At 42.0% G+C, this 13,869-nt stretch overlaps 1 protein-coding gene across 1 annotated transcript in view; it reads left to right on the top strand.

Moving 5' to 3' along the window:
* The window catches only part of TNPO1 (transportin 1), a 63,874-nt gene that overhangs the window by 44,464 nt on the left and 5,541 nt on the right, over window positions 1-13,869 (top strand). The window contains exons 16-23 of the mRNA XM_066602918.1: window positions 657-815; window positions 1,406-1,493; window positions 1,592-1,690; window positions 4,428-4,523; window positions 9,587-9,662; window positions 10,549-10,648; window positions 11,856-11,930; window positions 13,626-13,769. Coding sequence (XP_066459015.1) covers window positions 657-815; window positions 1,406-1,493; window positions 1,592-1,690; window positions 4,428-4,523; window positions 9,587-9,662; window positions 10,549-10,648; window positions 11,856-11,930; window positions 13,626-13,733 — 801 coding nt within the window. The 3' untranslated portion in view covers window positions 13,734-13,769. The remainder of the gene's footprint in view (window positions 1-656; window positions 816-1,405; window positions 1,494-1,591; window positions 1,691-4,427; window positions 4,524-9,586; window positions 9,663-10,548; window positions 10,649-11,855; window positions 11,931-13,625; window positions 13,770-13,869) is intronic.

The following is a 13,869-nucleotide window of genomic DNA, read 5'->3' as shown; positions in this document are numbered from 1 at the left end:
GCGCTGGTCTCCACAGTTCCGTCAGACTTCTTTGCACTTCTCAGCCGTCGACAGAAGATCGCTTGCTGGTGAAGGGGTTTATAAACTCCGCCTCCAGCAAGTGATTGCTCTGATTGACTGAGCCGCAGTGCTCAAGAACCAATCACTGCGGCACTTGAACCAATCGCAGCCATTCAATGCAATGGCTGTGATTGGTTCATCGAGCGCCGCAGTGATTGGCTGAGCCACATGGCTCAAGAACCAATCAGAGCCAGCGTTTCTTGAAGGCGGGGGTTTACAACCCCGTTACCAGCAAGCGTTCTTCTGTCGGCGGTTGAGAACTGCAAGGGAAGCCTGCCGAAACTGCAGAGACGAGCTGGAGGGACCCAGACAGCGCCTGCTAGGTGAGTATTGGGGTTTTTTCGTTTGCTTTTTTTCATGTAGTATAGCTAGGGCTACACGAGAAATCAGGGTAGGTCCTATTTGTTGGGGAAACACGGTAGTTGTTTCATGAGCCAGACATGCAGAGAAGTATAGATGAATGGTCAGAACACACTTCACCTTCCATTTCTTTTATCCCATAGAAGTACTTACAATAGCCCAGTATTCATTTACTTTTTATTTCTGCAGTGGTGTGTTAATATACATATATAATATATATTTTTTCTTTTTTGAAGATGCATAATGCTCAGCCGGACCAGTTTGAGTCTCCAGATAAAGATTTTATGATTGTGGCTCTAGATTTACTCAGTGGATTAGCGGAAGGGCTCGGAGGCAATATAGAACAGCTTGTAGCAAGGAGCAACATCCTTACTTTAATGTACCAGTGCATGCAGGTAAGCTAAGAGGGATGGGATTAAAAGTACCAGGGATCTACTCTTCATACAGAATAAGCGCTGGGTTTTATTTCTGTTCTGTTGGCTCATCTGCTCTCCAAACAATACTGTAAACTATGTCTGGTGCCTATGAGACCTTGTACTCAAACATGTCTAATGAATTACCAGTTGTGAACACTGTAGCAATAAAAAAAAAAAATTGTAAAGTCAGGCTCTATTCACACTAGTGTCAGGAGTTACTTCCGTAAGTGGCTGACTTGTTCTTGGTAGATCCCATTGACTTGTGTAGTACATCAGGTTTCCATCCACTTTTCAGGGTGTTTGACATCAAGGAATATCGCTAAGACTACTCTATTCTTGCCATAAATATTATTGTCCCTGTTGAAAACTGCCTAACACAAGTTTGAGCAGAGCCTCGCCAAGTGTGCAGAATAGTTTTCAGTGAGCCGTACATAAATACATTTGTAGGAATACATTTAGTTATAATGCCTTTTTATTTTTTATTTGAAAATATTGTTGAAAAATAAGTTTTGCTAGTTTGTTTTTGTAGCCTCAAACAAAATCCTTTTTCTTTCTTCGTTGTTCCCTAGGATAAAATGCCAGAGGTACGACAGAGTTCTTTTGCTTTATTAGGAGACCTCACAAAGGCTTGTTTTCAACATGTCAAAGCATGCATTGGTGAGTCTCACTTAATTTATTTTGTCATCTTTTTATTTGCATTTTTTTGAGCATTTTCTTGGTATTTGTACATTGACAATTGTTTCTTATTTTTTTAGCCGATTTCATGCCCATTTTAGGAACAAATTTAAACCCGGAGCTAATTTCTGTGTGTAACAACGCTACTTGGGCAATTGGTGAAATTTCTATACAAATGGGTATGTCATCATTTTCTTTTTTTTTTCTTTTGGTTATATGAAGTGTAACTGTGGCATACATTTTATTCGGCTGTAAAGGGAATATATCAGCCTAAACATGCTATTCAAACTGCAGCAGTCGTGCTATAGAGCAGGAGGAGCTGAGCAGATTGATAGTTTTATAGGGAAAGACTCGGTGTAACTTGTATTTTATTCCTTTAAACTGTTGCTTATTCTAAGCTGAACAGTCCAATGGGCGGTCCTTCATTGACTGACTGCTAACTGGTATGACTACATACTGGTTGATGAAAATCACTGATGGCTCTGCCCATTGGACTGTTCAGCTCAGAATGTGCAACGGTTTAAAGCAGTGTTTCCCAAACTCCAGTCCTCAAGGACCCCCAACAGGTCATGTTTTCAGGATCTCCTATAGTAAGAACACCTGTGATGTCAATTACATCACCTGTGCAACACTGAGGAAATCCTGAAACAAATCTGATTGGGGGTTCCTGGGGACTGGAGTTTGGGGAACACTGGTTTAAATTAATAAAATACATGTTATACTGAATACTATCCAACATAACTATGTAACAATCTGCTGAGTTCCTTCTGCTCTACCATGTGCTGCTTGCTGTTTGGACAGCATGATCAAGTCGACTGATTCCATTAAAAAATATCTTGACTTTTTTTTTTTTTCCTGACTTCAAACTCTGCTTAAAGGGGTTCCACGGGTTTCATAAAACATGGCTGCTTCTTTTCTCCAGAAAGTACACCACACTTGTTCAGTCTGCCGCCTGTTGCAACCGTACCCCATCTTGAAATGTATGTGGTTGATCTGCAATACCACACACCACCTTTGAAGAGAGGGGCACTGTTTCTGAAAGAAAGACATGTTTATTGCAAACCTGTACAACCCTTTTAGGAGCATTGTATGTAAGTGAACTTAGAGTGACTTTTTGTAACCCCCCCCCCCCCCCCCATCCTTACTCCATCCGATATGAGTAAAGTAGTTTTAAGCTTGTTGCTTTTATTTTCCCAAGGTCCTCTCAAACATGATGGAATAGGATTTGGTTGCTCTGGGGGGATTACCGCACTGTTCCCTTGCACTAGTTATTATAACTTTCCTCTTATGTCTCAATGGACACGATTGACGGAGTATTTCACTTGCCTAGGCATTGTCATGAGGTTTAAAACCATTGTATTTTGGGTTGATTTAAAACGGCAACTAAAGTTAATATTCACTATTTAAAAAAAGTCTAATTTTTTTGTATTAACTATTTTTGGTCTTATTTGTAAGGCATTTTTAAAATCCGTGCGAATGTTCTTTAAACTGCAAAAAAACTTTCTGGTGTTTTTTCCCATGATTTTGATATTGATGGCCTAGCCATAGGACTGGCCATCAATATCGGGTCGTTGGACTTCCAACACCCATTACACCCTCCTAGGTGACAGAAGGGGTCAAAGCCCTCTGGGTACTTCCTTATTTACGAGGCACAGCACTCATACGTTTTGTAGAGTATTTGCCTGATAGTCCAGCTCTGTCCCGTCCACAGGAATGGAAAGAAGCAGCAGCAGTACCAGGTACAGCCACTACAGAATGTATGGAGATGTGGTGCTAGCTTCAGCCCCCTTCAATCAGCTTGATTGTAGGAGTGTTGATTCAGACTCCTCTACCAATCTGATACTGATGGCCTGTCCTAGGGCTAGGCAATCAATATCAACGACTCAGAAAACCCTTTAAGAACCGTACATATATTTGTGGTGTCTTGCATTCTTTTTTTTTCTTTTTTTTTAAGGCGGGGCTCAAAACTAGAAATCAATGAGTGAAAACAAAACCCTTAATTACGATAGAGATGCAGAAACCAAGGGTCTGTTTCCTTCTCTTCAGCTGTATGTTGGCTAGAAATAACAGGTCATGAGTTCGAGCACTCGGCTATCTCCTTCAGTCCCACTCTAATAGATGGAGTGTGACCACTATTGCTTTCATTCCCGGTTGCACTGGACTCCTGTTTTCAAGAATGGGGAGGATCTTAGTGGCCGGACCCCACCAATCGGCAAAGTATCCACTATACTGCAGTTGGGTAATTGCTTTCCTGGAGTAGCCCCTTTAAGATGGAGGAAGTTAAGTGCCCCTATAGGTTCACCATTTTGACTACAACATGGAACAAGGCAAAGACTAGAGGTTTTTTTTGTCGTAACTAGTTAATGGGAACGGCTTTCCTTCTATCAGTCCTCTTAACCAGTACAGGAATTCCAAATTTCTAATAAGTCTGTGATAAAATGTAACTTACCTGTATATAATGTGTATAGGGTTATACATAAAGTGATGTTCTACCTGGAGTATCCATGTAAGTGGATCAGTCAACGTCAATGTACAGAAGACGAATATATCTGTGAAATGCCTCCCAGCATGCAGTGCAGCACAATTTCTAATCGTTGGCTTGAGTGCTTTTGGAGCACATAGCAAAAACTAGCAAGACTGATTGTAAATGCTGCTTCTTCTGAATCAGAAATGGAAACGCTGGTTCCTGTAGGAGTCTGAGCTGGTACAGGACTGTCCATTTCTGAGGCTTCCACTCGGCATGGACCTAGCCAATGGATGAAAATATGTGGAAGAACTAGCTTCTGTCATCCATTGTCCTCCATGGGTGCACTCCATAGGACGGTTTACAGGCTAGCAGATTACATGATGTGTATGAACGTCTGGTGGCAGTCACTTTCATCATTGAAGATAAGGGTTGTCTGTTTTATTTTTTAGGTGCTGAAATGCAGCCTTATATCCCACTGGTGTTGCACCAACTTGTAGAAATCATTAACAGGCCCAACACACCAAAGACTCTCTTAGAAAATACAGGTACCGCTTGCCGGCTGTTTTGCAGGCACAGACTTGGGGTTCATTTCCAATCGGCATTCTGTGTTTTGACTAAAATGACTTAATTGTTTGCTGGCACAATGTGTAGCCTTGTTTCTTCCACTTTATTATTTCAGCATCTTTTACCCCTTTTGCTATAATACTCTAAAGATGAGCTTTTTCTTCAGTTAGATGGTTGCCTGCTACATATACCACCAGGAAAGTGTACAGGCCTGTTCCATTACAATGTTGCATGTTGGTAAAAGCTCCTATACAGTAATGCTGTTTTATAGCTAGTGTTATGTCTGATGCAGCAGGGTAACGCTGGGGTCTGTCTCAGCCAGAGACCGCTTTAGACCGGCATAATAGTCTTTGGGGTATGTTCACATCTAGTGGAAATGCTGCCCATTTTCCGTATCAAAATCTGCAGCATTCCCGCAGCAGAAATCCCATCAGAACCCACATCATTGGTGCAGGTTTTGACTTGAAATCATCTGTCGATCCTGCGCTGCACTCCTCGCCTCCCAATACTGAGCACTGCTGTACCCAGGGCACAGCGCACACTGGTAACTGCCACTGAGCGCCGGTGTTTTTAATGTGCTGGTCATGTGATGCCACTTCTGCATCACATGACTGGTGGTGGCGCTCAGTGGCAGTTTCTGGTATGCGCCGATCGCAGTATTGGCAGATAAGAGGCGTGTGGCACAGGCAAAACTCTTCTGCGTGTCTGCCGGTTATTCTGAGTCAAAATCTGCACCGACGGTGTCAAGTTCTTGATGTGACATTCTGCTGCTGAAAATCCGTAGCATTTCTGCCGTGTGAGTGTACCCTTATTCTCATTTTAATCCCTATATGAAATTAAATTGAACTGTTTACATCTGTACCAAGAACAAATACTAGAGGGTTCATATATTAATGTATTTCAGTTTTCTTTTTAGTTTTTGTATTTTCTTTTTGTATATGTTGAATGTGATGCACTTTTTGGCTAAAAGTTCACTGTGGGATACAATGCAAAATGACTGCATGAAAGTATAAAGTTTGTCCTACCTTTGCTTGACATTTCCAGACTAATCTTAGATATTTTATTTTTGAAAAGTGATTTATTTTTTTAAATGGAAAAAAAAAAAAACTACTTGGTGCCCCATAGTAGTTCTGTCTTTTAAGTTGAGCCTATATTGCAGATCAGGTCCATTGGCTGTAATACCAAGAAGAGTTGTAGACAGGAATGGTGCCGTTTTGGGAAAGTTTTCAAAAAATCATGACAACCCCTTAAATTATATTGGGGTGTGTCTTAACTGATTGGTGTATTTGGTCGTGGTGGTGGTGGTTGGGCACCTGCTGAGCACATCTAGTGCCACACCTCCCTGGGGGAAACTATTAGTGACCGACCAGCATTGGATATGCTGCTTCTCAGTCTTGGTTAACTGAAACACCAACAAACTATAGCTGGCCTTGCGTAAGAGCTGTCGGCTATGTGTGTATGTTTACTGCAACAGATAGAGGCAGGTAAGTCGCTGCCAGACACTTGGCATCGCATGTTTCCCAGGGGAAGCTAAAGGCCCCTATGCAGAATAGACAAGTCATTTGATCTTACCAATTGGAATGAGAGTAACTTTTTTTATATGGGGTCCTCCCATTTTCTTTTTTCCCTGGCAGGAGAAAGGATAATCGGGCTTGTTAAATTTCAAAGCTCCGTTGAGATGCATTAGCTGTTTGGCCGGCTGCTATTGATGTATGGACACTTTAAAGAAGTGTATGGGACTTTTTTTATTCTCAATTGATGACCTGTCTTCAGGACAGATCAATAGATCAGTGTGGGCCCCTTGCTTTGGATCCCTGCTGAACAGTTGTTTCCTGGTGCCACTATCACTATGGACAACGCAGGAGCAGATCACGCTGACCACAGTGCAGTGGCCTGAGTTGGTATTGCAGATGACCAAAATTACATCCCCCCCCCCCCTTTTATATGTGCTTAAGACGGTCCCACATTGAGCTTTTAATCTGAAAGTGCATCCTCTGCTTTAAATGCATGCTGTCATTAGACTGTTCACAAATGCCTGTTCAATGGGAATGTTGCATAGTTTGTCACCTGAACATAGGTTTTGTTTTATTCTGCTTCTATACAAATCTGCTGACTTTTTTAGTATGTTTGGTTTTGCTTACAGAATTTTTTATACGATTCTTCCAACATCTTCCTCCTCCCATTTCTCTTGTCTCTAGCATTAACCATCTGTCTCTGTATGAGAGAACACTTCTAAAACACAGCCTTGTTTTACCTCCTATTATGCTGTCACGTTTGATGTGATAAAAGCTTCCCGTGACTCGCAATCAGCATAAGTGTACACGGCTATTTTCCTTCACGTCAACAACCATTCCCACCATACTGTGCACTTTTTAATGTGACTTAAAATCCTTTTACAACTTATTTTAGCGACCCATCCCCCACCTTTCAAATGGCAAAAATGTCTTGTGCACACATGAAGGGACATGTGGATTCTGCTGCTGGATGGAACATTTGGACAATTTCATAGTTTAAAGGGGGTTTTCTAAGGAAATATTGATCGGCAATGGCCTTGCACTCAGGATTCTAGTCAATCAGCTTATCGAGCGCCCATTGTTAGCACCACTACATACAGGGTAATTGAGCAGAGGCTGTGCGCTCTGACCTCTATTTAGTGGCCGGTGCTTCTAACTGCAGGTGCAGCACCTATTGATTTTAATGAGAGCTGCACCTGCAGTTGCAAGGATCGTCCACTTCATAGGTCGGAGCAGTAGCTTCTGCTCCATAGTCCTGTGTGTAGCGGTGCTGATCGCTGAGTTTCTGAGCAGTAGACCCCAGCAACTATTGATGAGCTATCCTGAGGCGAACCCCTTTAATGGAGCTTCTGTCAGTGTGCATGATCAGGTCTGGCTGGTTTATGTACTGAGGGGGTAATGTGAATGTATCTATTCCTATCTATGTACCCATGAAGGCCTGTTCATTTCCTGTGGTTGCATGGCCAGAAACCTCTAGTGATGTGAGACGCCCATAAAAACTGAACTTGGGGCAGGCACATTTTCTGGGCTTTGTGTATACTTCTGTTGAGCTCAGTCTGCCATGGCTGCTTACAAGTAGCTGGTAGAGCACATGAAGAAAGTTAGATTGCACTTCCCCTTAACCCTTTCCAATCCACTGTCTGACATCTGAAGACCTTCTGATTGAAGGCTGTACAGCTTCGATGTCGGAAGACGTCCGGCAGGGTATTCTTACTGTATATTACTGGGTGCTCTGTTGTCGGAGGCCTCTCCAGCATGTCCCATACTGCAGTACTGGCTCTAGGCAGCAGACGGCGCCATTGTATATTGACTGAACGAGAGAGCTCCCTAGGAAACCCTGACTCTAAAATTGGATTGCAAAGGGTTAAAATGTACATACAAGACTTGCCAAGCTCAATAGTTCTTATGTCAATAGCAATTTCTGCTTCATACTATGACATGAACACCCCATTGTCGGTGCTGCACCGCACACAAGCTTAGACATTAGTCAAGCTCTGTTGTAAGCTCCATTATACAACATTGGAGCCTACTGATCTCAGTAGGCTCCTCTATACCTAAACTGCCATGGCAGTGCGTGCACACAGTCTCCAACCTTTACTTCATACTGGGGTCCCTGCTGCATTATCGTGAGAACAAAGCAAATTTATGAATTAAGAATATTATGAAAGAACAGAAATTTGGGTAGTTTTACACAAAATAGGAGTTGTAATTTACATTTTACTACGCAGCTCATGTCAGCTTCAATGAAGGGCTTTACATGGATTATGCCTACCTTCACTTTCCACCCCAGCTTTATTATTTTTGGATTGGAGGAACTCTTAATGTAATGACTGTGCAGGACTAGAACATAACCGTGGTTAGAAAAGTTTTACTGTGGGGCAGGAGTGGTATGAAATAATGCCCTGAAATGTGCTTTACAAAAGATTAAGATGATATCCCCTGATGGTGATTCTTTGGTAAAAGTACACTTTTAAGGTTGCCTTTTTCTCTGGTGTTCCAGAGGATCTGGCTTACCTGCCGGCACGGATTCATCAACTGAAGGCTTTGTCTTACTACCCACAAACGTGCAGAAATTCCATTTTAGCACCTGTGTTAGGAGTGATATCCCTTGACATGAAAGCCGTGTGCACAGAGCCTGAGATACATGAGGCCCAGACGTCTATGGGTTCCGTGCTATGACTCTACAACACAGGCTGTAGGAAGCCTTAAAGGAGTTATGTAGGCAGAACAAATAATTTTTTTCAAGTAGCCGAGTGGTGGCAAAACCATAACGCCATACTCTCCTCACCCAGTCTCCCTGCCGCTGGTGCCGTCACATGTTTTTGGTATTAGTGATGTCAGCACAAAGTGGAGTGGCAGGGGATTGGGTGAGGAGGGGGTATGGCTTTTTCTTGTTTATGGCTTTTTCTTGTTTTGCCACACCCAGTGGTTTTCCAAAGCTTTTTTTTTGCTCCGGTAACCCTTCTTAATTATGCCTGCGTGCATGAGGCCTAAGTGTTCCTGGATTCTGCATTACATAGTGGTTTTGTGTGGTAGCTCATGTCACAAACCTTAAGTATTTGGTTGCAGATTTTACCAAAATTGACAGCTTACAATCATGATAGAAATTGCGTTCCCACTAATTAACATTTTGCCAGCATCGGCTTTTTACCTTACGGAAAATTTATTGGTTTTCGTAAAAAATGCCAATCTTCCCATTTGATCAGAGAATGAAGGCTTTAAGTTTTAGGTGTTCTCTCTCCTTCTTTTTTTCTTTTCTTTCCTTTTTCTCCCAGCCCTCCTTTCTCCACCCTTCCACTCCTCTTCAGCCCTAACCTCCTTCTGACAGTTATGCCATATGTCACTACCTTTGCGGAGGCAGTGTTCATAAACTACACTAGTGATATCTTATGTTTATTATCATACACAGATTCTGTTTTCTGTTTCTGAGTTATTTGTTGTTTTTTTTCTTTATTTTTTCTCCTCCCCCCTCATTTGCTCATGTCTTGGTTGGCGTTTGGTGGTGTATAACCGTGATTGCGTTGCCTTAGCAATAACAATTGGTCGTCTTGGTTACGTTTGTCCTCAAGAGGTGGCCCCCATGCTACAGCAGTTTATAAGACCCTGGTGTGTATTCTTCAATCTTTTTTTAAATTCATTTCTCTTCATGTTTTCTTTACAGTTCACATTTTTAGACTTTTATTTTGTTTTTTGATTTTCCGTCAGTTACTACACAATCCTTATCCATCGTCAGACATGTGACTAATCTTGTCCTATAGTTTGTCACATTTTTTATTTCTTCCAAGCATTGTCATTTACAAGTCTTATCATTTCTGTTGTGGCTAACGACTAATTGATGCATGGGAGCATGGGATAAGATTGTCACATGCTTGCTGTGTTTATAAAGCTTGTTTTAAAGTTTTACCCATTGCCAGTAGGAGGCCGCCATTTTGTTGGCTACACTGAGACATGACTTTTGCGCCTCAGTAATGCGACTAATTCCCACTTATTCATACAATAAACAAGTATATCACTTGCAAACGTCAGCCTCCACGGTGTATGGCAATAGGTACATGTAAAGGGCATCAATTAAGGTTTCCAAACATGCTGCATGCACATACATCACATGCCAATGTGTTACGTCCTACACTAGACCGGTAACACTGGCAACATTCTCTCAGTCAATAATAATCTTATTAAATGTGTCACATTGTGAAAGTGATAGCATCCCCAAAGCTTTTTCTGCTCCTTGACCTTACAGTAGTATACATGGTTGAAATCAAATTTTCCAATTATTTTGAGATTGTTCCTAATTCTCCAGTAAAGTTAGATTCTACATTTTTGTAGCCTAGTTCTGAATATTTGCTGTACTTTGTTCAGTCCAAGAATGTGGCACGTGCATATAGAGCAGCACGAAACAGAATTATTTTAGATGTTAACTCTCTTATTACCCAGTTTCTTTTGTGGCTTCTTGGATCTTCATGGAATAAGTAAGGTTTGCTATTATTTGTAGGTGCACTTCATTACGGAATATCCGAGACAATGAGGAGAAAGATTCTGCTTTCCGAGGAATTTCTACAATGATCACTGTTAATCCTGGAGGTGTAGTTCAGGTAAGAGTTATAGCTAGATGCTGGACAGAAGATTCTATTATCCCATAAGGCTCTCCACGGTGTGGCACTGCCCTGCATCTCCTCTCTCATCTGTGTACAACTCTGGCTGTGCTCTCTGTTCTACTGATGGTCTTGGATTAACAGCCTCTGAAATCCAAACCTCCCACTCCTTTCTCCAAGACTTTTCTCCAGCTGCACCGGTTATCTGGAATGTGCTACCTTGGGCAATCGTTTTAATCGCCAGTATCCAGATTTTTGAGCATGTCCTAGAAACAGATCTCATTGAATCCTATCACTTTCCCCCTATAAAGAGCTCTTTATTTTACTCCTCTTCTAAACTCACTCAGAACCTAACCCCCTTCATCTGACAGTATTCCCCACAACCTAATATCTCCTATCTATATATACACAGATACTGGCTGGTGACCGGCTCATGCAGTTTTAGGATGATTCTACTCGAGGCTCATTTACACGCAAAGACAGTCTTGCAAACGATTGAAAGATTGACCCTTTTAGCGACCGTTTTGCATAAAGTGCTGATGGACACTCATGTCCAGTAGCACTTTATCAGCTTCATTTCAGCTGAGGAAAAATCGCAGCATGCTTTATTTTTGTGCGGTGTCCACACAGCTTCCATTGAAGTCAATGGATGCCATCTGACCCACAGCCCTTCTGCAATTGACATTGCAGAAAAGTCGTGGGTACCCATGTCATCACCTAGCGAAGGTGCGGGAACAAACATTTTTTTTTCGTTTCTTTTAAATCTGTACTATCTGTGTCTGACAGAAGCTCACCGCAGCCATCCGCAGTACAGAGGAAAGAGGAGAAATGACAGGTATGCAGGGTTGCGGGCCCGGATTCCACTGCGGGCTCTTGCATGTGGAATCCGATCCATTTGTGTGCAAGTGGCCTAAGTCAATCTGTTAGCTGGGCACCCAATTCATCCATGTTGAAGTAGCCATGGTCACTCTTCAGTTACAGAAACCTACAAGTCCTTTTCCATAGTTTGCTTCCTTCTAATGTTAGAATGCATTAGTGATGAATCAGTGTTGCATATCACTTGCTGAAGTGCTATTAGGGCTCACTCACGGGTGTCTGTGTCCTGCGTGTAAAATACGCAGTACACAGCAAGTAGCCATGTTCATGTGCATTTGCTGCGTGTGTTAAATAAGCTGTGTGTTCATTGAATGCTTGTCTTCATTTGCAGGATTTTATTTTTTTCTGTGATGCCGTTGCATCTTGGATTAATCCAAAGGAAGACCTCCGGGACATGTTTTATAAGGTAGAGTTTATTTCAGACCTTGCATCTGCATATAGGAGGGAACCACAACAACACTATTTGGCTCTTATATTTTGAAGGCCGGGCGCAATACCGCTCAGAGTATTGAATGTCATTACAGCATTTCTGGGCAGAGATATTTGACCATATTTTGAAAATGTTGTAAACTGTTATAACAAATCAAGTTAAGGGTTATACGGTTGTTTGGGGTCTTGCCTTTTAGGGATTTAATTTAAAAAGTATGTATGTTCAGATCCAAAAGCTTTAAAGGGGTATCCAGACAAACAATTGTATTTTTGAAAAGTTGCTTACTGTACACGGCACACGCACAAAAGTTATACACTCTCCTCCCCTAATTCCCCGCTCCCTTTTTTGCAGTGATTGCTCTTTCCTTTAGCGATGTCACCGACAACGGGGACATGTGACGGCTGCAGCCAGTCTGATTCCCTTCAGGCTTTTGACTGCAGTGATCATATGTCCTTGTGTCAGGCTCAGGTTGCTTTCGCTGCTGCAGCAAGAAGTGAAGAGCAGAGGGGGTACCATTGAAACAGGAGTGGTGGGTGATTGAGTTAAATGTGCATATTGTTCTGCAAAGAATTTTTTTTTTTTTTTTTTTTATCAAACTGCTAAAAATATATAAATTTTTTTTTTTTTTTTTTTGCACTTCTGTGTGTCTTTGCGGAAAAAAACACTTGTTTGCCTGGTTAACTACTTTACTTTAAAGAGCATGTTGCACCAGGTCGGAGCTAGTGAGACCAATGACACCCAGCGCACAATAAGTTACAGCATCCCAAACGTTGTGCTGTTAGTTTCTAATGCCCTCTTACCTTGTAAAACTGGGTTTTAATAATTCCCTCACTGCGTGTAAATTATACATGAATGGTCTAATGGGTAAACCTGTCTAAGCTCTTCTACTTGTAGTGCCCTTCAATCCCTGGGCATTCTCTGTGTGACAAGTGACATCTCCTATGTCATCCACAATCCTGTCCATCTATTGAACCACAGACCTGCATATGTGCAGAAGAGCTGATCGATTCTGCCTACAATAGGGCTGAACAACCTGTGCATGTGGTGGTCTATGGTTGCGTGAGACTGATTGACATGGATGATTTCTATGCCATCCAGAGTCCTGTCCGAGAATGGTTGGTGGGGATTGGAGCGCACTATGGACAGCCAACATTGTCCGGGCCTGCCCACTAGACCATTCAGGTATGATTTACATACAACACAAAAATTATCACAACTCAACTTCACAAAGTATAAGCCTATTAGGTGCTGTAACACCTCCACATTTGGAATGCTCTCTAATTGACCATTGGTTTCTCCACCTCTATCCGGACTGGTAACTGGCTTCCTATTTAAGTTGTCTCTAGTGCAAACTATAAAAAGTTAACAAGTCTCATGGGAAATAATCTCTGTAAATCTAGAATTACAGAGCGGTGACAGTGGGGGTTTGACATTGGCAGAATTATGTTAATCCACGGATTCTGATTGATGGAGAGCAGTGTGTATTTAACAGAGGCGAATTTAGCAGCTTGCTGGCAATGCTTACACCTCGGGCCCGGAAGCTTTAGCGACCGTTCTTGTTTGCATAGATTACACAGTTTATACTCGGCTGTGATCGCAGAATTCTCTGCTTGTTAACCCATGGAGGAATTAAGATATTTTTTTCAGTCTAATTACATTTCTGCTTTGTAGATCCTTCATGGATTTAAAAATCAAGTAGGGGAAGAAAATTGGAGACGCTTCTCAGACCAGTTTCCGCCCCCCCTTAAAGAACGTCTTGCAGCTTACTATGGAGTTTAACCTAGATGTACTCTAGCTGCAGTCTCAACATTAGGGGTAAGTTAAAAAGAATCTTGATAAGGCTGGTTTCAGATGACCATCTTACTGCTGCATTATTGCATCCGTAATACGGACTTGTGTCCTGGTCTAAATTGCA

This window comes from Eleutherodactylus coqui, chromosome 5 (genome assembly GCF_035609145.1).
Source record: "Eleutherodactylus coqui strain aEleCoq1 chromosome 5, aEleCoq1.hap1, whole genome shotgun sequence".
NCBI lineage: Eukaryota > Metazoa > Chordata > Amphibia > Anura > Eleutherodactylidae > Eleutherodactylus > Eleutherodactylus coqui.
Note: the sequence above shows the minus strand (reverse complement) of the source record. Positions and strands in the feature narration are given on the sequence as shown.